Source organism: Notechis scutatus, chromosome 1 (genome assembly GCF_049901735.1).
Source record: "Notechis scutatus isolate UNSWTSFEM ecotype Mainland chromosome 1, rNotScu1.2, whole genome shotgun sequence".
Taxonomy (NCBI): domain Eukaryota; kingdom Metazoa; phylum Chordata; class Lepidosauria; order Squamata; family Elapidae; genus Notechis; species Notechis scutatus.
Window position 1 is genome coordinate 214,373,630 of NC_142009.1, and position 24,707 is coordinate 214,398,336.

Below are 24,707 nucleotides of genomic sequence, written 5' to 3' on the forward strand. Positions count from 1 at the left end.
GGCATGCTATGGGCTGGTGCCAGTTCACAGAGTATAGGTTGGAGATCCCTGCTATACAAAATTAAGGAAGCCTTATTCCCCTTCTCCCAGCCATTCCTCTTTCCCTTCTTCAACCCCACTATATAGGAACACAGCAGAAAACTCTTCTCAAAAAAGATAATTTAATATGAGATTTCCCTTTTCCCCCCCTTCATTCACATAGAGACAGAAGATTAAACTTTGTTAACGTCATCACCCACACAAGATTTGCATTGCACATGAGTGAATGATATAAATAATATATAAACATATAAACATATATATATATATATATATATGTAGTATTCAGCTTTGCTCGGGTATTTTCCCACGTTATTGTAGTTGTGCTTTTAAAGTTGTAGCAACGTTTCGGCAGAATCTCATCTGCCATCATCAGGCTTCCCGAGCAAAGTTGAATACCATACATGTAACTGCCCGCGATTCTGCCGAAACGTTGCTACAACTTTAAAAGCACAACTATAATGACGTGGGAAAATACCCGAACAAAGCTGAATACCATACATGTAAGTACCCGCAAAAACTTAAGAAAACAATATATATATATATATATATATATATATATATATATATATATATATATATATATATATATATATATATACACATACATACAGACACACACATACAGACACACACATACATATAAACATATATATGTGTGTGTGTGCGTGTTCATATTCATACATATATAAAACCAAAGTGATTATGCTCGCATTTTCTATATCCAAAGCAGTCTAGAAACAGGAATTCTCTCCTATTCTCCAAGTATTAAAGAAAAATAATAGTGCAAGGATTCACCCCCCTTTTTTCTACTTTGCCTATCGTGATTTTTGCCTTGGATTCTTTCTAATGTACCTAATGTGGTAGCTTGTTTTCAAGCAGATGACTGCAATACGCAGTGATTGGGGAGGGGGGTTAGAGGTCAATAGCTTTTGAGCCACTTGTTTAATCAGAGGCCTTATAACCTGATAGCAAAGCATTTGCTATGAAGCTGGATGCTTAAATCACTAAAATCTTTCCAGTAGGAGTAATGTCAGGCTTCTTGTGAATTTGGAGAGGTAAATTTGAAACTTCTTGACATGCTGATGCCCCCGACACTCTGGTTTCTGAGCGGTGCAATTTTTACAATTAATCCATTGGGAAAAATCAGATCTTGTTGAATCCCAGCACTGATTTTGAAGCAAGGCTACTCACTTAAAAAGGGGGTTATACATTTTCATGACTGAATGGGCATTGGCAAAGGTGTTTCTGAGACTTTCTATCTGGATTGAAGGACCATATATAAATAAGCTTTACAACCAGGGTTTTGTGGGTGCTAGACTGCCCTTCTCACCACTGTGGGATTCTACGCAAATCTATGTTCCATAAGTGGACCAATCCGTGGTGCCAATTATACTCTATGAATTCTTTTTGACTGACTCGTCTCATCCCTGTTAGTGAGCAACAGAACACAGAGAAACACACACCAGTGGCTAGAAGGATGTCACTGTCTCTCTTTCAAATGGCAATCAAGGTACAATACAGCTTGCAATGTGACATGACCTGAAGAGCAGACCCCACCCCCCACCCCAAGAAAAGGCATGGTGGGGACAAGGCAATGGACCACAGCTGGGATGCTTGGCTGTCAATCAGGATACAAAAGAAAGCCAGAGAAAGTGCTGTATTTATTGTTGTTGCCTCCGTGGGCTTTGCCTCCGTCCAGTTTGACGTAGACTTCGTCTCCCGAGTCCAGGTGGAGCACCACGCTGTTGCTGGCGTAGTCATAATTCTGGTCCGCATCCTGAGCAATGGCGCTGGCTCGCACCTGCAAAGCACATCATGCCAAGAAGGAAGAGGGGTTCAGATCTCTGTCCTGTAAATCCCCCAAACCATCATTGCACAGCTCACCCCATCTTTTTCCCTGCCACCAGGATTTTTATTTCTAATAAAACCATAATAAGATCACCATAACACAGAGCCGTAGAGTTGCAGTGAGATAGATGTTACGATTTGATATCTAAGGGAGCTAACCATCTAACTGTGTCTGATAGGGCTGGGCTGACATCATCCCGGGTACCTTGAAATTTCCTGAGGGGACATTCTTGAACTATATAATGTGTTGTAGTCTGTTCTGGTGCACCGCAGTGGCATTGAGGGCTCTCAGCCATTCCCCACTTGAAGAGTTTTGCCTTAGTTCTGGCACGTCCTGTCCTGATTTTATTCAGGTGGCTCCATGTTTTTCAGGGAGACTGCATTTCTCGAAGTGGTTTGGTGGGATTTGTGTGATCTGTTTGGCTGTGGTCCATCTTAATCACCCAAAGATGCTTTTTTCAAGTGACAACTGGACTTTCTGGTTTTTCTTTGAAGACATTTCGCTTCTCATCCAAGAAGCTTCTTCAGCTCCAGAAAGTCCAGTTGCCTCTTGAAAAAGCACCTTTAGGACAACCATGACCTGGATGACTGAGAATCTCCATAGACATTTAGCAATGCACTTTGAGATGAACACCCTTCGAATGGTGCGGGAGTATGGAAGCCTCTTAATCACAATTTCTTCATCTGGATTGTAAGACTGTGGTATATTATTCCAAGTTGGTTTCCTAGATTTAAGCCTGGTGAGAGATAGAGAGCCTAATATTTTAAGTACTGGAAGACCTCTAGGAGTCTTGCCATGGGCTCCTGGAGATGCCATTGGGATGTCACTCCTTATGTGCAAGTCCTGTTAAGTAAACCGATGGGTTCTTTTCTCCAGAAGCCAATGATCAGTAAGGCAGTGATATGTCCCAGCATGTCAAATTTAAAGGATGCTCAAACAAAGCCTAGTTTTTAAACAAGACAACCCCCCCCCACACACACAGAATGGTTCCTAAGTTGAAAAGGAAGACAAAGTTCCAGAGCTACCCATTTGCATCAAATTGCTTTATTCTGATCCTCCCTTGATATTAATCTCTACCTTTGTCTCCTGCTCATGTCTATTTCATTTCCATCACAGCCTCCCCCCTTCTTTGACTCCTTTTTATCTTCTAGCCAACTGTTTCCTAGGTTTTGCTCCTTGTTTGTTCCTATTAATAATCATCTCCATCATGCATACATATTCTTTTTTTCTCTTAATCAACCTTCTGAAAAAGAACACCGAATGTGACAGTAGAAGGCACACAGTTTAACCTCTTTTCAGGGAAGTATTTTTTTTTCACTTGTCCTTTTGCAACCCATCCTGGCTCTTTGTTAAAGTCTTCAATGACAAGAGATTCTCTTATTTCTTCAAGCCACCTCCTTCCCCAAGCTAGGTTTAAAAAATCATATTTCCCATCTGTCTGTTTCTCCTCGTTCAGCACCATCATTTCAATCTATTACTCCATTATCTTTCTATCAGCTTTCCCAATTTTATCTCTTGGTTAATCTGGCTCTTCTCTTTACATTTTGACTTTTTCCTTCCTTTCCCTCATATTTTTAATCCACTCAGTTCATTTCCTAATTACACATCACCTACTTTGAAGAGATATTGTGTATGGTTTGTTTTAAAGTTTTCTTGCCTCTTCATCCAATCATCCTATTTTGAGAAATCATAATAATGCAAAAGGTGATTTCTTTTCTGTACCTTTATTGGTACAAATTAGTTGGTAGGTTTCACTCCTCTGAGCAAAGTTGGAGGCAGATGTGCTTTGGTTTGGTTTGCTAATTCCAGGGCAATTAGCCTTAGTTAGCCTTTTGCTTCTTTAGTTTAAACTGTTACATTTCTTTTGCAATTATCCAAAAATCCAATACCAATGTAGCAGTAATAAGGTGGAAACACTTATCTTTTTTGCCTTTTCTATAACCAGCTTGATTATGCATGAAATCAACTGTTGGACTCCACATCCAATTGCTTTTTCTTGATCTTCTATCTTGTGCCTTTTATTCTCCCCCTTCCTTTATAACCAGCTTCATCATTACTTTCCAGTCCCCCAAATTTCATTCTCTGCACCTCCCCCGAGTGCACATAAGCACACATCTACCATAACTGATCAATGGCTCAAGCCATTCTGTGATAAATTCTCTTTCCTCCCCCAAAATTAATGCAATCTGCACCCCTAATTTCCATCATCCTGCAAAACCTAATTTAATCTAGTCTTCCTAATGCTAAAAGAGGGTATCATAAAAGTGTCATAGCACGTATCTGAATCTGAATGGATTCACATAATAATCTCCAGAGAGTCACATTTCTGTAGGGGCTAACTACATCTATATAGGACTCTTTGTTATGTAACACTCTGTGTGTATGAGAGGGAGGGAAGGAGGGAGGGAGAGAGAAGGAAAAATATGTGCCTTGATTTCTAGCAACTGCTTGGACAGGTCTATGTTGTTGTTGTTTTGACATTTTTGGAAATTCTTGCCTTTTTCCTAGGGCTAAAACTGACTAGAACACCGGGTCTCCAAGTTTCTCGCCTAATGTCTTTAACCACTGTCCCAAACTGACTCTACCTATTACTGTCTGCTAAATCATGGTCAGAAACAACTATAATTTATTAGATGAATACAGCAGGGCTTTTCCTTTTGCCTCCAAGCAGTTCCCAGTGTATGCTCAAACCTGAGCCTGAGATTTTGAGAATGAGTTTTATTTATTGGTTGCACCACAATCTACATATACTCCCTGCCCCGTGGGCTTTAGGGAGCTATCCATGGTTCTGAAAAAGAATTTGTGAGAACCTGCCACCAAAACAGGTAAAGCCATAGAATAAACTACAGGTGTAGAGGTTTCTAGGACACAACTGAAAACAGTGGGAATATATATTTTTCCTCATCCTCTATACTGAAAGGATTTGTGGGTTTAAAAACAAGTTGATGACATTTTTTTTATGTTTGGGTCAAAGAAACATGCATACACACATTCAAAAACGTGTGTGTATTCTATGTGTGTAATCTGTGTGTACATACACACAATACACACATACAAGCAAACACACTCTATATCAAAATCTTACAAATAATAATGCAGGATATGACACTGAACAAAAAGAGAAACTAATGGTCATGGGAGAAAGAAATCTTATGACAATAAACATCAGATCGGTAAAGTTCATCAAGAAGCACTAAAATTGTTATAATCAACATTTTTAGGATCTCCCATAACTAAAAAATGATGTTTTATTAAAATAAATAAATAAAATGGAGACTATTATGATAACATTAGCTGAGTCCTGCTGGACTACATCAGAGACAGTTCAACTAGTGCAATTATATTTTTATTCTTTGTTCATAACTTTAGCAACTAGAGTGGAGATATTGCTCCCATACTATTTATACTGTATGGGCATGGTGGTTAATATTTATTGATATCTGTATCCACCCTGATTTCACTGTAATCCCATTACAAAGCTGTCCAAGCTTGTGGCTATCAATATACAAATCCAGAAATTAATTTTTAAGCCCACAAAAACTCTAATATTAAAAATGTTCTAGGAATTGAATTATTGGGGGGTGGGGGGGGGCAAAAAGAAGATGCTGGCTGATCTCAGGATTTCAACTGAAGTGACAGTCCCTGGCATGGAGAGAAAATAATTACTTCCCTTTCAGTCTATATATCCTTCATACACAATAATAAGTGAATGGCTTCCTTTTCCTCTCAAGTTTATGTTTTCTTTCCTTCAGTTCTACTCTGGAGTCCAAAGAATTGGATTAAGGATAGAAAACTCATTAAAGCAAAGCTTGGTGTTGAATGATGGACTCCAGGCCTTCATCATCATCATGCAATTGGAGCTTGATAAAGTCAAATTTAGGGTCTCTATCACAGAATAGAATCCTAGAGAAAAAGAGCAGTAAACCTAAAATTTTAATAATCAGTGGTTCCTTGCCTAATTTGGCTAGTGGCTATGTAATATAAAGACTCTTCTTTACGTACAGAGCACAAGTTTTATACAGTTGCATCATGTCATAAAGGGTTAGATTTGTTTAGGGTTGTAATTATTATACAAAATAAAAGCCATAGCATCAGCCTGTCTCTCCACACATTATCCACCTGCACTCTTCTACAAAGAGTAGTAAATGAGCCATCCATCAATCTGTCTCAGTTCAGCATTCTCACAGGGTTGCTATGATGGAAATGAAATGGAAAAACCTGTGTATTATAAGTTGCCTTGAATTACAAGAGAAAAGGCAGAACATTAAAAATAATAGGGATTGCCAACGTCCCAAGTTGTGATTTTTCTCACAACTAGGGACATGGCATAGTAGAGCCATTGACATAGTAGAGCCTTTGCAGGATAACTATGTTTACATTACTATATTATTCCTAGAATAAGATATATCCACGAATGAATGGCTATATTCTTGGGGCAGGTGTAACATCTGCTCCAGACTTTGCTGATTCTTAACTGGATATATAACTGCCTGTTAAATAAAAAAATTGTATCTCAGGTAGCATCATGAAATATCTCACCTCCCTTCCAAACCCCCCTCCTCATACAGTCCTGCTCTCTTGCTTGTTATTGCATGCATGTCATGGATATTAAGCCATAAAAATCATCGATCAAACATCCCTAAGTCTTAAGTGCCACATTTTGTTAGAAAGGATTCTCTGCTAAAGGATTCTTCTCTTCCCTGATATGACTATGCCTCCACCCCCAACTTAGAGGTAAGACCCGAACAAGCAAAGATCTCTGTGGAAGAGCCTAAACGACTTTTTTCCACTGATGATTTCAACTGTTTTCCATCTAGTCTTGAATCAGCAGAAATTACATCAGCTTCAGGGTTGCTATTGTCAGTTCCTATCCTCTTATTAATGTCTCTGACTTCTCTCCAAGGTAAAGTGTGACAAAGCCTTACAGATTTTTGTATATCTTGATCCTATCCTTGGACAGTGTTTGCAATGAGGGAAAGAATACTCCATCATTGATTTGGTTATGCCTGATTCATCATGGGCTACAGACAAGATGAAGGCAGTGACTGCAGAATACTTCAGGAGGGTAACAAATGTTTGCCAGGGTGCGTTTGTGCCTCAGTTAGGTGCAAACAGAGAACAACCTTTTTTCTCTAAATTCACAAATCTAAATGGCAGAAGTGGAAAGAAAGATGTGTGTTAATTGTAATGCCATTATAAAAAAATATCCCATGGTATAATGTTGGAAGAAACTTCAAATCTTTCCTAACCTAAATCCTGGTGAGGTAAGAAACCACTAGTATTACAATGCTCCCCCCTGCTTAAATTCCCCCCATCTTTCTAAAGTGAAGTGTCTCTGATCCCATTTTGGAAGGAAGTTCCTGGGTAGTAAGTTAGGCACTTGCTCTCCTTGAATTGAAACTGTCCTGCCAGGTAGCTTCTCTCATTCCACTGGAAGGAGATCCTGACATTTAAAGATAAGAAAGGAAACTTGGCCTTCAAAGATGACATTTAGAACAGGAAGAAGGAACAAAATTATTCACCTGAAGGAAAAACAGCTGCATACACACACACACTGTAAAAGTGATTTCCTGAAGATCTAACTACATGTGACATTTAACACATAAGTACACCCTAACAAACATTCCCATTTCTTTTCCCTTGAGAGAGAAAAAAAGACATTATGCAGAGAAGGAAACTTGGCAATTACTAATAGAGAATTTCAAAGGTGTTTTTTTTTTCTTATTTTATTTTTAACCTGGGATTACCTAGCAAGGACTGTCACAAGGTTCTCCAAAAATTCCTGAGTTCTGGAACTCTAGTCTTTCTTTGGTCATGTGGATATGGTCTTTAGATCCAACACCATGCTGTACATGGCAGTTCATTATGGGCAAAGCTGAACAAATTCAGTGAGCTGCTACCAATTTTAAGATTTTTTTTCCCAACACTTTATTGGGTTTTTCCATTTATACATAATACCATTACTAACTGAACAATACTGTGACAATATATATACATTTATACAACCTATCCAATCTTTCAATACAAACTACTTCCATACCCTCATAACTATTATATACTTTACATTTTCTATTCTTATCTCTATTGTCAATCCAGATATACCATGTTTCCTATATTGCATTGTATTCCATGTCAGCTTTCCCTTTTAGTTCCATAGTTAATTTATCCATTTCCACGCACTTGAAAAAAATTTTAATTATTAAATCTTCGGGAGGTATGACATTTTTCTTCCAGTATTGTACATAGGAAATTCTAGCTGCTGTTATTAATGTAATATAAAATATGTTATCTTTCTGTTATAGTTTCTTTTAATTATTCCTAAGCGGAATAATTCCGGGATGAAATCAATTTTATTTTCAATTAACTCCTCTAAGTACATATTAATCACTTTCCAATATTTCTTCGTTTCAGGGCATGACCACAAAGAATGAAAGGAGGTACCTCGTTGATGTCCACAGTTTTAAGGTCTAAGAAAGGCTGTTTTGGTCTTTTAGCAAAAGATAACTCTCAGTTTAAAATGAAAGAGGAGAGCACACAATACTTTTAAAAAGAAATGTGTGTGGATAAAACGGCAAGACTGTGGAAACACCTGTAATAAAGACACCTGTAGTTCATAAGGATAAATGAGGAAAGAAAGTTGGTCTCTCCTTTCAATTGCCTTAATCTTCTAGTTATGGGGGAGCAGCATTGTGAATGCTTAAGATCTGGGTCCACCTTCTATTTCATTGGTGATTTGGGAGCCTCTTGAGTCAAAATCTCCCCATCGACAATGGCCAAATTCTCTACTTTTGGAATCTCATGGAGATCCCTTTTAGAGCAAGAGTTCTCGCAGAGCCTTTTCACAGATGCAAGCTAGCCTTTCAAGTATTGATTTTTAAAAAAAATGTTTTGGAATGGAAAATAAGATAGAAAACTGAGTTCTACTGTGCTGTATACCAAGAAGCTCTAAAGTGGATTTCATATCTCCACGTGGCTGAATTTCTCCCCTTTTCCCCCACCCAATAAGTGTCCGTTCTACGGTTCAGGGTCTCCAACCTTGGCCACTTTAAGAGTTGTGGACTTCAACTCCCAGAATTCCTCAGACAGCAAAGCTGTCTGAGGAATTCTGGGAGTTGAAGTCCACAACTCTTAAAGTGGCCAAGGTTGGAGACCCTGGAAAGGATCTTGTCCTCATACGCCTCCCTTTAGCAGGTGGTAACTCCACCCCGGAGCCCCGCCCCAGCCCAACAGGTCCGCCTAGGGGTTGCACCCACCTGGCCGTTCTTGCAGAGGTCTGCCCACATGCTGGTGCCGTCCCCGCCGCGCATGAGGATGTGGTAAGTGAAGAAGTAGATGCCGCGCACCTGGCAGGTGAACTTCCCCGTGCTGGGCTCGTAGTGGTTCCCCAAGTTGGTCACCACGTCGTCGAATTTGAGCACTTCGTAGCCCTCGTGGGGGCTCTTCAGGCCCACGTAGAAGGCGATCCTGGGCCCGCTGAAGACAGCACTCAGGGCGCCGGTGATCTCGCCTCCCGGGGGCGGGCTGCTACTGCCACTCACGCCCGAGCCGGCTCCTCCGACTGTTGTCGCTGCTCCGGGCGGTCCGATTCGGGACATGGTTAGGCCCGGAAGTCCCGGCTTCCCCGAATCCCCTCTCTCTCCGGGAGGACCCCTCGAGCCCGGGGGCCCCGGTTCCCCAGGAGGCCCCCTTGGCCCCGGCTTGCCCGGCCGTCCGGGATCGCCCTTGGGGCCCTGGAAGAAGGGTGGCAGGGGAGAAGGAGGGTGGGCGCTCAGCTCTTGCAGGGCCTCCAGGGCGGCGGTGCTCCCGGGACGGCCGGAGGGCCCGGCGGCCACGCTGCTGGCGCTGTATGGGTCGCAGATCATGCGGCAGGTGCCCATCATCTCGTAGTGAGCGCGGGCGGTGGGCGGCGCCTGCAGCAGGAGGGGAAGGGCGATGAGCAGGACGAGGCCCATGGCCAGGGCGATCCCGACGGCGGCGACCAGACGCTTCCTCCTCTGCCAGAACCGGCCCACGAGCGCCAACAGGTCTTCCTTGTCAGGCGAGGGAATGGTGACTTCTTTGGACGGCGGTTCTTCTGCCTGCGGGGGGGACAGAAGCAGAGAAAAGGAAAAGCGTCACCCCCGGGCAAGAGAGCCCTTACTTTCCACCCCGGCTGCCCTCTTTAGAGGCAAGAGGCGGCGGCGGGGACGTCCCTCCCTCCCTCCCGATGAGGAGAGCCGGGACGGGCCGACATAAAAGCAGCCAAACCGAGGCCAGGTCCCTCTTTCCCACCCACCCCCTCCTCCTCTTCTTCCTCCTCTTCCCAATTTGTCTTCTCCGGGGTTGTGGACCCCACTCACACAGGCGCTCCCCGCTCCAGCGGACTGGCGAGCTTCCCCGGCAGGCAAAGCGGAGCAACGACGCTCCAGCTCGGCCGGTTCTTTAGATCCTCCTCCCACTCCGCCAATTTGCACGGCAGCCAGAAGGCCACGTTCCCCCCCCGGCTTCGACAAGGAGCCAACCGAAAAGAGCCCCTGGCCTCCTCCGCCTCGCTTTGCGCTCCTCCGGGTTCCCTCCGGGTTCCCCCAGAAGTTCCCTCTATCCCCGGAGAGGCTTCGTCCTCCCTTGACCGACGACGGCGAGACGCTCATCGTCGAGTGCTTCGCGCAGCTGACGGGCCTTTCAGGTCGCTCTCCCACTTCGCGCCCGCCTGCCAAAGCTGGCCCGGCCACCTTCTCGGAGAGCACGATTCCAGCCCCGGGGAGTCCCATGAGGAGGGAGGGAGGGCAGAGACCCAGAGACGCTCCCGTCAGCCTTCCCTCGCCAAGAGAAGGGAGCGGCCGGGCTGCTGGTGGGAACGGCTGCTTCCTTCCTTCTTTCCTTCTTCCTTCCTTCCTTCTTTCCTTCCTTTCTTCCTTCCTTCCTTCCTTCCTTCCTTCCTTCCCTTCCTTCCTTTGTTCCTTCCTTTCCTTCCTTCTTTCCTTCCTTCCTTTCTTCCTTCCTTCCTTCCTTCCTTCCTTCCTTCCTTCTTTCCTTTCTTCCTTCCTTCCTTCCTTCCTTCCTTCCTTCCTTCTTTCCTTCCTTCCTTCCTTCCTTCCTTCCTTCCTTCCTTCCTTCCTTCCTTCCTTCCTTCCTTCCTTCCTTCCTTCCTTCCTTCCTTCCTTCCTTCTTGAGCCACTCCGAGAACTTCGGGCGCTTTCTTCTCTTTCTCTGTCCTCCCTGTTCAGCTCCCCCCTTCCCAAACTTGCCTCACCTCAACCGGTTCGCTTTCTTCCTGGCGCTTTCCCGCTCCCTCTTTCTCCGGGTACCAGAAAGACGGGCGGGACTTGCAAGGAGCGCATCGTCCTAAGGTTGCTTTTCTCCGAATGTCTCTCCTGGATCTCGAGGCAGATTTGCTGGGCTGGGGGAGGGGGAGGCCGGCTGTGCTGAGCGGGGCTCCGAACCTGCCCTTCGTGCCCGCGCAACCGTCTCTTCTTCGCTCTACCGACTTCGACGGAGCTTATTTCCGCCTAACCCGATCTGACTGGCACCTGTTAGCCTCGCCTGTTGCGCAAAACGCAGCCGGTGTGCTCAGTCTGAAGCTAGGAGCGTCGCGCCATCCCAAGAAATTGATTAACACCCCCCTCCCAAACCCCGTAGAAGCCTAACGAGGAACACCGCCTATAATCCCACGCGGCTCTTACCTGTAAGGGAAGCTTTACCATTGCGGCATGCATCGGAACAGAAATGCGTAAAAACGCACCCCGAGTTTTGTTTTGTTTTTTAAAAAACAAAAACAAAAACCAAGCGCCCAAACAATTTCAGGACTTACCAGGACTGCAGTGCCTCTGACACCTGGGAACCAAGAGAGTTTCGGTAGCTTCTTAGCCAAGTCTTTCTTTCCATACACTGCTGGAATAACTAATGGCGGACTCTCCGCATGTTTAGCAGGCCACCCCCTCAGCAGAACAACAAGGATCAGCGTGTTTTTGTTGTGGCATGGCTTGCTCTAGGCAAAAGCCAACTTTGTGCCACAAGTGAGAAGCATGCAGCTCTTTAGGAATCTGATAGCAGAGGATTGATAGATTAGATAAGATAGATAGATAGATAGATAGATAGATAGATAGATAGATAGATAGATAGATAGATAGATAGATAGATAGATAGATAGATAGATAGATAGATAGATAGATAGACAGAGATAGACAGACAGACAGACAGACAGACAGACAGACAGATAGATAGATAGATAGATAGATAGATAAGATAGATTGGATGGATGGATGGATAGGTAGATAGGTAGGTAGATAAGATGGATAAACAATTCTAGGAGAAGGAAATAATAAGGATCATTTAATGGTAGAGAAGCTTAGTGCTGAAGGAACAAGAGTATGTCCCTGTTCATTCCTCCACCCCTTAGTTGCTTTGGGGAATTAAATTTATTTGCTCTCTGTATCGTTGCTTCCCTCCTCCCATATGTGATTAATCAGCAGGAGGCAGTTTCATTTTGCAGCATATTTTTTTACAGCTGCTGCAGCAGCAGCAGTTGGACTTAAAATGCAATGCAATGACAGCAGTTGCCACCAAGGATCCTCTTGGTCATTGGCACACTGAAGGTCTGGTTAGAATCCCTTGACTTCTGTACTGTGGGTGAAACAGTTTAGATCTGAAGAGTGTAAAAGTGTACTCTGGAATTCAGGCTTTGAAGGGATAACTTCACAGGTGCAAATAGCCTCTTGCTACTATGCTGAAATTGCGAACAAGAAATGGCCCCATGGTTGCATGCATCCATTCATATGATATTCCACTGCAAATAAATGGTATAAAAAAGTTTTGTGTCTCCTCCACCTTTATCTTTTAGCTTTATTTATGATTTATTATTTATCGCTTTGTTGCTTGTATGTGCACTGAGAGCTTATGCATCTTATGTGTCTAATGACACTTGTCCAGGAAAGAATATTCTATTCTATTTCATTCCATCCCACCCCACCCCACCCCACTCCATTCTATTCCAGACCCTGTGGACCTACAGTATCTCTTATGTTATTATTTCTAATAACACAATAATGTTATTATCAACATTAATAACATACAGGTGAAACTCAAAAAATTAGAATACCGTGCAAAAGTCCATTTATTTCAATAATGCAACTTAAAAGGTGAAACTAATATATGAGATAGACTCATTACATGCAAAGCAAGATAGTTGAAGCTGTGATTTGCCATAATTGTGATGATTATGGCTTACAGCTCATGAAAACCCCAAATCCACAATCTCAGAAAATTAGAATATTACATGCAATCAATAAAACAAGGATTGTACATACAACAATATTGGACCTCTGAAAAATATAAGCATGCATATGTATTCAGTACTTGGTTTGGGCCCCTTTTGCAGCAATTACTGCCTCAATGCGGCGTGGCATGGAAGCTATCAGCCTGTGGCACTGCTGAGGTGTTATGGAAGACCAGGATGCTTCAATAGTGGCCTTCAGCTCTTCTGCATTGTTTGGTCTCATGTCTCTCATCTTTCTCTTGGCAATGCCCCATAGATTCTCTATGGGGTTCAGGTCAGGCAAGTTTGCTGGCCAATCAAGCACAGTAATCCCACGGTCATTGAGCCAGGTTTTGGTGCTTTGGGCAGTATGGGCAGGTACCAAGTCCTGATGGAAAATGAAGGCAGCATCCCCATAAATCTCGTCTGCGGAAGGAAGCATGAAGTGCTCAAAAATCTCCTGGTAAATGGCTGTGTTGACCCTGGACTTAATGAAGCACAGTGGACCAACACTAGCAGATGACAAGGCTCCCCAAATCAACACAGACTGTGGAAACTTCACACTGGACTTCAAGCATCTTGCAGTGTGTGCCTCTCCATTCTTCCTCCAGACTCTGGGTCCTTGGTTTCCAAATGAGATGAAAAAGTTGCTCTCATCAGAAAAGAGGACTTTGGACCACTGAGCAACAGACCAGATCTGTTTTTCTTTCATCCAGGTAAGATGCTTCTGATGTTGTTTGTTGACAAGAGGAATACGACATCTGAAGCCCATGTCCAGGATCCGTCTGTGTGTGGTGGCTCTTGATGCACTGACTCCAGCCTCAGTCCACACCTTGGGAAAGTCCCCAACACTTTTGAATGGCCTTTTCCTGACAATCCTCTCCAGGCTGCGGTCATCCCTGCTGCTTGTGCACCTTTTTCTTCCACACTTTTCCCTTCCACATAACTTCTATTAATGTGCTTTGATACAGCACTTTGGGAATATCCAACTTCTTTTGCAATTACCTTTTGAGGCTTTCCCTCCTTATGGAGGGTGTCAATGATAGTTTTCTGCACAACTGTCAGGTCAGCAGTCTTTCCCATGATTGTGATTCCTGCTGAACCAGACTGAGAGACCATTTGAAGGCTCAGGAACCCTTTGCAGGTGTTATGGCTTCATTAGCTGATGAGACTGGGACACTTTGAGCCTAGAATATTGAACCTTTTCACAATATTCTAATTTTCTGAGATTGTGGATTTGGGGTTTTCATGAGCTGTAAGCCATAATCATCTGAATTATGACCCATCACAGCTTGAACTATCTTGCTTTGCATGTAATGAGTATATCTCATATCTTAGGTTCACCTTTTAAGTTGCATTATTGAAATAAATGAACTTTTGCAAGATATTCTAATTTTTCAAGTTTCACCTGTAGGATGTAAAGTAATGTATGCATTACTTTTAATTTAATTTTAATTTTAAAAGTTGTGGGGAAAATGAGAGGAGTGTTGAATATGTTCGCTGCCTTGAGTTATTTGTCAAAATAATAAAGGTGGGATACAAACAAAATTACATGCAAAGTATAACATGAGAACCCATGACATGTTCCATTCTCTTGAAGAAAACTGTTTTACATCTGATCCTCAGGAATTTAGTAGTCTTCCAACAGGAAGAGGAACCACATGGACACAGGATGTCCTGTAACTTGGAAATATGGGGACTTAATGATATAGTGGTTAAATTATTCAAGTTCTTCATTTTATGTCAGGTATTTATGCGATCAGCTCTTTAACTGGAAAAGTGCCCAGAATAACTTGTAATATCATAAAGTCAGTCCCTGCTTTTAGGCTTACCATCTAAGAAAACATGATTCAAAAGGCGAGGAGGAAAGGTGGGTGAGGGGGAAAAATACTGGGTAATTTTATATAGGAAGTATAAAATATTTGTAATATTATGTGAGTCTGAGAATACCTTTCTAACAACACACAACCAACCTTTTTTATCACAATAGCTGGAACGGAGACAAATCCATGGGAGGCAACCTACAGCAGGCAAGAACTAGCCAAAATTGACCCTAGTTCTGTGTCAAAATCTCCAGTTAGAAGGCGCTGAGCCTACATTTGGAAAACACCAGCTTGTTAACTTTCACCGGAAAGGTTTGTTAGCCTTTCATCTGCATTATTAAACTTCTCTCTTTTTTATTATGCTAATAGCTTATCCCGTTTCACGGGATTAGCATTGTATATGCTGTTTTGGGGCTTTGCCTGTAAATACAACATATTTAATATTCTGAGAGCAGAGGAATCGAAACCTATTGAGTGAAGTGACCCTGATTCACAGAAACTGACTAGGCATGACAAGGCACAGCCAGGCAGCAATGAGCGAACACCAGCATTTTCACCCCACCCAAGCTTTGGTCCTTTGTATATTCAATCATAGCCAGTGCCTTGCACACAACAATTCTCCTGGGTGTTTTTTCTACGATATCAAGGACTGAATGTAAATGTCTCCTCTGTCATTGCATACGCCTCTCTCCAAGACTGGAGTCTCCCTGGCTTTCCCACATTTCCATGACGAGGGAACTCTTGGCTGTGGCATTTTCCAGTTGGAAAAAAGATGGGCAGGAGATTCAAAGAGACTTCGGGGAGATCCCTGTGGCAGCCTTCGTAGTGACCTCCCATTATTCTGTATTAGAGGAATGCCAATGAAAGGTTCAAGCACCTGGAGAAGAAAATAGCACAGGAGCCTCTTTTTCAAGGAAAGAAACATCTGAGAAGTGGTAATTTTCACAGTATTAAACAGCCTTGAGTTGAAGAGGAAGATTACCTGATATGGTAAGAATACAGCTTATGTTCCTAATCAACAGGCAGCCAGAGAGAGGCACCCAGAAAGGCCTCTTTCCACTTTCTAATTAATTTTTTAATGTTCTTTTAGTCATTCTTGTCCCTTGTAAATTTTAACTATTATATACTGTTTTTATGTTTTAATGCATAATTTTACACCACTCAGAGTGAGGGAGATGGGTGATTCCAATATGAGAAGAGAAGAGAAGAGAAGAGAAGAGAAGAGAAGAGAAGAGAAGAGAAGAGAAGAGAAGAGAAGAGAAGAGAAGAGAAGAGAAGAGAAGAGAAGAGAAGAGAAGAGAAGAGAGATTAGACAGGTAAGTAGGTAGGTAAGTAGGCAGGCAGGCAGGCAGGAAAGCAGGCAGGCACACACGGAGAGATAAACAGACACAGAGAGAGAGATAATGATAGCACATAAATGATAAAAAGATAGATGATAGATAGATAGATAGATAGATAGAGAGAGAGAGAGAGAGATACTGTGGATGGATGGACAGACAGACAGATGGACGGACGGACGGACAGACGGACAGATAGATAGATTTCATGTTTCTTTAAAAAAATAAAAAGAACTAAAACACAACATTTGATGTGTTGAATTAGCTGAAGCTATGCACAAATTGATCGTGTGCACTCAGGCCTTTTAAAAATGTTGCCTCCCCAGTCTGGTCTCCAAGATTTGAAATAGGGTTAGAGCTAGAATTAGGATAAGAAGTATTGGTCAGCAACACCAGATGAAGGATTTGCAAAAGAGAATCAATAGGTGTGGAAGTTGACATGGTTTGTCATGAATGCAGTTTCCCTTGCATATTATTTACATCGTTAAGTTTGGGAACATACCTATGGCACACTTAGATTTGATTTAGGTTTTTTTTTAACTTTCCTGCAAAATTATAAGGTAGTTAGCCAAGTTGCCTGCATTTAAGATTGGTCAGATTTCATGTCTTAAAAAAATAAAAAAGAATTCTAAATTAAAAGAAGCATTAAGAGGCCTTCAAGTCTTTGAATCTCCTAGTTGATGATGAAGTTTCACAACTTCCGGTTTCTCCAAGAACTAGAAATCTTCAGTCAGGTATACCTGTTCAGCAATTAACTCCACCATCAACACAAACCAGATCAGATGATAAAAAGACATTTATAATTTCATGGCTGAATCCATTGTCATTTCCAAATGTGTATAGCAATGTTGCATTGTGATCCAATGGCTGCATTAAGTCGTTTCATCACTAGTCATAGCATCTTCTGGCATCAAGAGCCATGGTGGAGTACTGGTTAGAATGCAGCATTGCAGGTTATTCTGCCAACTGCCAGCAGTTCGATTCTGACCGGCTCAAGGTTGACTCAGCCTTCCATCCTTCCGAGGTCAATAAAAAGAGGACACAGATTGTTGGGGACAATAGGCTGACTCTGTCAGAGGGCTAAAAAGCACTATGAAGCGGTATATAAGTGTAAGTGCTATTGCTATCAACTTGTCATCACTGTGCTCAGAGGTGGTATTCAGCAGGTTCTGACCAGTTCTGGAGAACAGTAGCGGAAATTTTGAGTAGTTTGGAGAACCAGCAAATAGCACCTCTGACTGGACCCATCTATTCTCTGCCTCCCAAGTTCCAGCTGATCGGCTGGGTCTTCTTTTGTTGGTCTGCACAGGAGAACGGAGCTGGAAAGCAGGTTAGTGGGGTGGGGAGGGAATGGGGACTTTGCAGTATATTCTTCCCCTGCCATGCCCACCAAGCCATACCCACCAAGCCACACCACGCCCACCAAGCCACGCCCATAGAACCGGTAGTAAAAAAAAATTGAATCCCACCACTGATTGTGCTGATAAAACTGTAATGAAGACAAGCTTTAGTTCATCTTAATGATGGCTGGATTATGCTACAAAGTCACCAAAAAAAAAGCTTGTCTACTCAGGAAGAGCACTATTAAATCAAAGTCTTCAAATGCTCAGATTCTAGGTGCAATCATGACATTTTGTAACCAGATTCCTAACATTCTGGTTAAACAACATTTAGTCAAATCTCTTTCTGGTGTGTCTGCCTGAACCTCCTATGACCCACTCTTAGAAGACAATCCTGAAAAATGGAAACAATTGATTCAACAGATGTGAAGGGAGCAGGGGATGATGGATGGTGACAATGGGAGCACAGTTCCATTTGTCCCCATTTTTGTGCTGAAAAGAAATCAATCTGCTAATTGTTTTGATTTTTTTAATGATTCTAAAGGCAGGCTCATACATAATCAAAGGCAAGCAAAATGCCTGAAGACTGGACAAGTTTAGAGCTGGATATAAACAGCATCCCAATCCGTATTTAGTTGAAGCAGCACCCTGATACAATAGAAGTTCCTTGAAAAAAATAGCAGTTTCTTTCCTTATCTCTGTTAAGAGTTACTTTGATTTCCCCAACAATTTACGGTAGGAAAGTTAGCTTATACTCTGTAAAGGCATAATGTCCCCAACCCTGCTGTTTATGAGTATCTGTGAACAAAAAGACATTGTCTTTATTTTCCTAGTAGCCCAAAACGACTTGTTTGCAAAGGGGTTCTGGGTTCCTTATTATGTTCATGTTTCCTTGGCCAATATGGAAAATTATATTCCAAGGGTTTGCTTCTGAAGAATCATAGATACAATTACATCCTTCCTGAATTCCCAGGCTACAGTCAGATCACAGACAAAACAATAAATTGCCAAGTCCTTCTCACAGAAAATCTGCCACGACAAAGGATCACAGTTGTAACAGAAGGCGATCAAGTGATCAAGGTAACAATTAAGCAGAGATGGAAAAGAAGGTGTGTTTGATCCAAAAGTGATATTCAGCTGGTTCTGACCAGTTCTGGAGAACCGATAGCAGAAATTTTGAGTAGCTTGGAGAACCGGCCAATGCCACCTCTGACTGGCTCCACCCCCATCTATTCTCTGCCTCCCGAGTCCCAGCTGATTGGCTGGGTCTTTTTTTTGTTGCCCTGCATAGAAACGGAGCTGGAAAGCAGGTTAGTGGGGTGGGGAGGGAATGGGGTTTTGCAGTAACCTTCCCCTGCCACGCCCACAAAGCCACACCACGCCCACCAAGTCACACTCACAGAACCAGTAGTAAAAAATGTTGAATACCACCACTGGTTTGATCCTCTGAGGCAGGGGTGGGCTGCTATGGATTTGCCCAGGTTTGGGCGGGCCCATTGCTAACGTTATGGCTGGTTTGGCGAACCACCAAATCCCACCCATGGCTGGCCCTGCCCGCCCCACCCCTCCTACCACACCACACCCCTCCCAGGAGACTCCACGTGCCCTATTTTGGATGCCAGGTAAGTGCAGGGATCGCACAGAGGCTCAGGGAGGGGGAAAAACAGGCCTCCTGGGAGTTTTGGAAGTCCAGAAACAGGCCTGTTTCCGGCCTCGGGAGGGCCTCTGGAGCCTGGGGGAGGCAGTTTTCACTATCCCAGAGCTTGAGGAAAGCCTTTGGAGCCTGGGGAAGGTGAAAAACAGGCTTCCCGGAAGTTCTGGTAGGCCACACCTACCATGGCTATGCCCACCCAGTAACTGGACAGAGAACCCATTGCCAAAACTTTTGAAGCCCACCCCTGCTCTGAGCACACTATATGAATTTGGACAGGGTGTCATGGGGTACTGTTAAAAAGTGGTTGCCATGAGAAAGGGCTCACTGTTTCAGAAAATCTATGCCATAGTGAGGGTAGTCCTCAAAAAAAGAAGGCAATTTGTGAAGTTGATTTCCAAGAACTTAAGGAGAAGACAGAGGTGGGGTTTGAAGTCCGAGTCATATATCATCTATTTTACTTCCTTTCTATTTTGATTTTACAAAATGCTAACTGAGAAAGGAGTATAACAGAGTAACGCAGTTGGAAGGGATCTTGGAGGTCTTCTAGTCCAGCCCCCTGGCTCAAGCAGGAGAAGGGAAGAAGAAAAGAGAGGTGGCCAAGGAAATGTATATCTGGCAAGATGATGTCTGAGCTTCAAATGTTGAACTACATGCCGCTTCTACAAAACATAACCCAAGAATCCCTTTCATATCTAAGGATAGCTATATCACTCCACCAAGTTGGACAGGAAATATCGCCTAAAAAATCAGGATGAAGCTCTACTAGTTAGACAAAGTGGTCACATTATAACTAACGGTAGTCCTTGACTTACAACAGTTTATTTAGTGACCATTCAGAGTTACAACGGCACTGGAAAAAAGTGACCTATGAAAAGTTTTTCACATTTGCAACTGTTGAGGCATCCCCATGGTCACATGATCACAATTCAGATGCTTGGCAACTGACCGGTGGTGGTATTCAAAATTTTTTACTTCCGGTTCTGTGGGTGTGATTTGGTGGGCGTGGTGTGGCTTTGTGGGTGTGGCAGGGGAAGGATACTGTAAAATCCCCATTTCCACCCCACTCCAGGGGGAAGGTTACTGCAAAACCCCATTCCCTCCCCACCCCACTAACCTGCTTTCCAGCTCCTTCTCTTGTGCAGGGCAACAAAAGAAGACCCAGCCAATGAACTGGGACTCGGGAGGCAGATGATAGATGGGGGCGGAGCCAGTCAGAGGTGGTATTTGCCAGTTCTCCGAATTACTCAAAATTTCTGCTACCGGTTCTCCAGAATTGGTCAGAACCGGCTGAATATCACCTCTGCAACTGATTCATATAGTTGCAGTGTCCCAGGGTCACTGATCCCCTTTTGCAACCGGGAAACCTAGTGTCATGCCCCTGGTGGAGACTGACTCTGATGAAGACGAGGAACAGCCAACAGGGAGCAGGAGTGTGGCTCCAGAGGTGGTGGAGGAGGCTGGGGAAGGGCAGAGGCTGGCTGAGCAGTCAGAGGCCCATCCCCTATCCATCCTAGGGCACGCAGGGAGGAGAGGATCAGGGTAAAACGTGGTCTACTTGAGAGGAGAGGTCCATGATCCTCTTCATGGGTTGCAGGTGGGAGATTTGCATAAGAGTGTGGACCTGTGCGCTAACAGACGCTGGAGACAAATTAGTGTTTTATTTCTAAAGAAGGTTTATCTTGATTGGCATTCTTCCAACGGACTGTCCCTGGTTATCTTCCTGAACTTGGCAATTATCTATCCTGGTCTGTCGAGGAACTTTATTCAATGCGGTTTGTTTTTGGGTTTTGCTTCGTTATCGGCTCTTTGAATGTGAACTGTGTTTCTTGCCTTTGAAATGTTATTTTGAAAATAGTTTACTTCTCCATTGTGATCAATTAAACAGTGAAGCCAAGTTGAAGGCATTAAAGGACTTTTAGTTACGTTTTGGATTTTATTATATTTCTGATATACTCTGGGTCATCACACCTAGATTCATTTAACCACCATGATACTAACTTAACAACCATAACGATTCATTAACAACTGCGGCGTGAAAGGTCATAAAATGGGAGCGAAACTCACTTAACAACATGTTTCACTTAGCTACAGAAATGTTGGGCTCAATTGCGGTCATACATGGAGGACTATCTGTATAGCATTACCTGCTGGATTTAAATCAACAACATTTGGAAACAAAACAAAAAACTTTCATTTTAGGGCTGCCTTAATAAGGCAATCATACTTTCTTTGGGGGCCTGGATGACCCAGGTGAAAAACGGATTCAGTCATTTGGGAGTACGGAAAAAAAACATCATAAAATTCTCAGGTTTCCTTTTTTTTTTTGGTAACCTTGAATGTGTTTAAGGTTGGCACTCAGACCTTGCTGGAGCCTGAAATCCGTACAGAACCAGATTGCAGGCCAGACATTGGATTAATGATAGGCAGGCTGGAACCCACCTCTTCCTTCTCAAAATGATGTCCCTGGGTATTCTTTGATAAATCGGTGCTGAATTGAGAGGCCGGCCAGCTGCAGATGAAAGGCCCTCTCTCGTGTCTTCTATCATGTTGCACGTGGAAGCTACATGTGTCAGCTTAAAAGATTTGTTCTTGTTTCTGCTCTTACTCATAGTTGGCTCTAGCGTACTTTTTGGGGACAAGGGAGGGATCACTTGCTAGCAAGAGAAGCTCCTTGGTAATGCAAAAAAGAAAGGCAATGGTGATTGGGCAGCAATGGGCTTTGGGAGAGCTATAGAGGACACTGAAGGACATATTTACAGGTAGTCCTTGATTGATTGATTGATTGATTGATTGATCATGCAGTTCAAAGTTATGGCACCAAAAAAGTGACTTATGTTTCAGTCTTACAACCATTGCAGCATCAGGAAGGAAGGAAGGAAGGAAGGAAGGAAGGAAGGAAGGAAGGAAGGAAGGAAGGAAGGAAGGAAGGAAGGAAGGAAGGAAGGAATGGAGGGAGGGAGGGAGGGAGGGAGGGAGGGAGGGAGGATCTGCCCATAGAAGGATATAGAAAGGGAGAATCAAATACACTCAGGAGGTGAACTATCCCAAATTCTGCTTCTTAATCATTCACAAACATTTTTTAGCAAGGTCATCTCTGTGCATGGAAATGGTTGGAAATGATTTTCAAGATGCTCAAGTTGTGAAAAACAGTCAGGCATATCAATCCTTTGTTTCATTAGTTTTGTCTCTTTTGCTTATATCACCTCAGCCATCTGTCTTTGGAACAATTAGGAAGTGGGATTTCTGTTTAAAAGGAGTGTTCCATTAAATGTGTACAAAATAAGTGAATCTTGCTTTATAGAAACTCAGCAGAAATACATATAAGTAATCAAATTGTTGCCCCAACAAAAAAAAACGTTTTTTCTACATTTCTCTAAGTAAAGAGGGAGAGACGAAGGGGGGAGGAAGGAAGGAAGGAAGGAAGGAAGGAAGGAAGGAAGGAAGGAAGGAAGGAAGGAAGGAAGGAAGGAAGGAAGGAAGGCAGGTAGTGGGAAAAGAAAAAAAGAAAAAGAAAAATCCTCACAATTAATCTCACACATGGCATCATTTAAAAGTATGCAATGACTAATTGCTCCCATGCTGGCCAACATCCTCTAAATGTCTGGGGAAAGAGAGGAGGGAGGGAGGGAGGGAGGGAGGGAGAGAGAGAGAGAGAGAGAGAGAGAGAGATGAAAATGTAGGACAGCACAGCAAGTGCATTCAAGCCCAAGAAAATACAGAAAATGTGCACCTGCTTATTCTGAAGTGAGCACCACTAAATTCAATTGGGCAGTGTTGCAAAATTGTACCTTGAACATTATTACAAGTTAGGAATCTAGTCTGTCCAATGTTGTTTAAAATAAATCTAAAATATGTTCTCCCACTTGCTCTCAGTTGGTTTTGTAGTAATTTTCCTGTAGATTACCAGCTATGATTGCAAGTATCTTTTTCTACACTGCTTTGTTGATCAGCCCTTACTAAGCTTTATTTCATTTTTGTCATAGAATCTGTTGCTGCTTGCATCACCTTCTCTATTAGAGGAGCTCTCTATTCTCTTCTGGTTTATGCCAGCCTCCTTAAGAGGTGCCTTTAATCTTCTCTTTCCCAAACACAGATGCCCTGTCATTTCTTCAAACCTGTTCGGAATAATTAAGTTCCTGTATCATTTGAGTCATCCTCACCTACAGCTTCTGTACTGCAGCTAATAAGGTGACTCCATGTTGTTGATAATATTCCACACGGGTTCCTGTTCATTTTGTGGAAGTTTGGCTGTTGTTTTGGTTCAGGTTTTTTTGTATGTTTATGGTAAGTCGTTTTGAATCTTGGTAACTACCTGAACTGGTCCATGTAGTTTTCTTGGCAACAGTTTCTCCTCACAGACAAAGATGGGCCAAGATGGCCTCCTTCCTAGGGCTGAGAGAAAATGGTCAGCCCAAGGTCACCAGCTAACTTTGTTCCCAAGGCAGGACTGGAACCCACAGTCTCTGGGTTTCTCTATGTGTTTTTAATGTAAATTTTATGAAGAATTTCTATTACAATTGTAAAAACTAATGTGAATTAAACTTACAAAAAGAAAAGAAAAGAAAAAAGATAAAAAGTAGAAGAAATTTAAAAAGGAAGACTATAATAAAGAAAAAGAAAAGAAATATATTAAGAAGCGACTACCCTAACTCTTTCCTCAAAAAAGATTACTACTAATTACAATCTTTTCATCCTGTATTCCATCCCTTATCTATAAGCAATCCATAAATATAAGTCAATATAAATAAATAAATATAAATATTTCAATCCTGATGGCAGCAAAAAAAATCCATAATGGTTTGCTAGAACTTCTATCAAAACAATGTTTTATTTTAACTTTTATCACATAAACCAACTCCCAGTTTTTAGCCTTGTGTCTTAACCACTACACTTACACTGACCCTTGATCTTATGTACAACGAGAATACATTTTCAGGGCATGAACAATATTTTTCAAGAGATAGCAGTGCTAAATGAACAGATAATAAGAATTATCTCAGAAAATTGAAGGAAATGCATTTTTTTGCTAAGTATTTTAGGATACTTTGAATTAAGAGCCAAGAGAATGTTTAGTAGACAAACTGCCAAATTTTGGTGTTGCTACATCAGATAAATATAAAGAAATATTTTTATAAAAACTATGTAGTATTTTTAATAACTAGATTAATTTATGTAGCAGGGGAAATGGAAAGTTTTCACATGATTATACTTCTTTGATTCTGTTTATAATATTAACATTTATGAACCTGATGGCCTCAATATTTGTTGAACTATAATATCTATCATTCCCAGTGTATCCAATTGTACAAAATATCCAGTGTGTACCAGTATTAGTAAAGGCTGCATTATAACATGCAAACATTTTGTGTGGTGGACTCCCATGGAAAGGATGAGACACAAGCGAGTGAACTCGGGATGGGAGTCTAGAG

The 24,707-nt window shown here is 42.4% G+C and overlaps 1 protein-coding gene across 4 annotated transcripts; it reads right to left on the reverse strand.

Annotated features, from left to right (window-relative positions):
- Positions 1-1,280: 1,280 nt before the first annotated feature.
- On the reverse strand, positions 1,281-11,751 carry C1QL2 (complement C1q like 2). Of its 4 annotated transcripts, none has more exons than XM_087950151.1 (3): positions 11,682-11,751; positions 9,145-9,969; positions 1,281-1,843 (listed from the first exon to the last, which is right to left on the reverse strand). In XM_087950151.1, exons 2-3 carry the CDS (start codon positions 9,841-9,843, stop codon positions 1,664-1,666), a joined length of 879 nt encoding a protein of 292 aa, XP_087806277.1. In that variant the 5' UTR covers positions 9,844-9,969; positions 11,682-11,751; the 3' UTR covers positions 1,281-1,663. The 4 variants fall into 4 exon arrangements, with proteins under 4 accessions (XP_087806277.1, XP_087806276.1, XP_087806274.1 ...); XM_087950150.1 differs by lacking the exon at positions 11,682-11,751 and adding an exon at positions 11,124-11,387; XM_087950148.1 differs by lacking the exon at positions 11,682-11,751 and adding an exon at positions 10,393-10,765.
- Between the last annotated feature and the right edge of the window lie 12,956 nt (positions 11,752-24,707).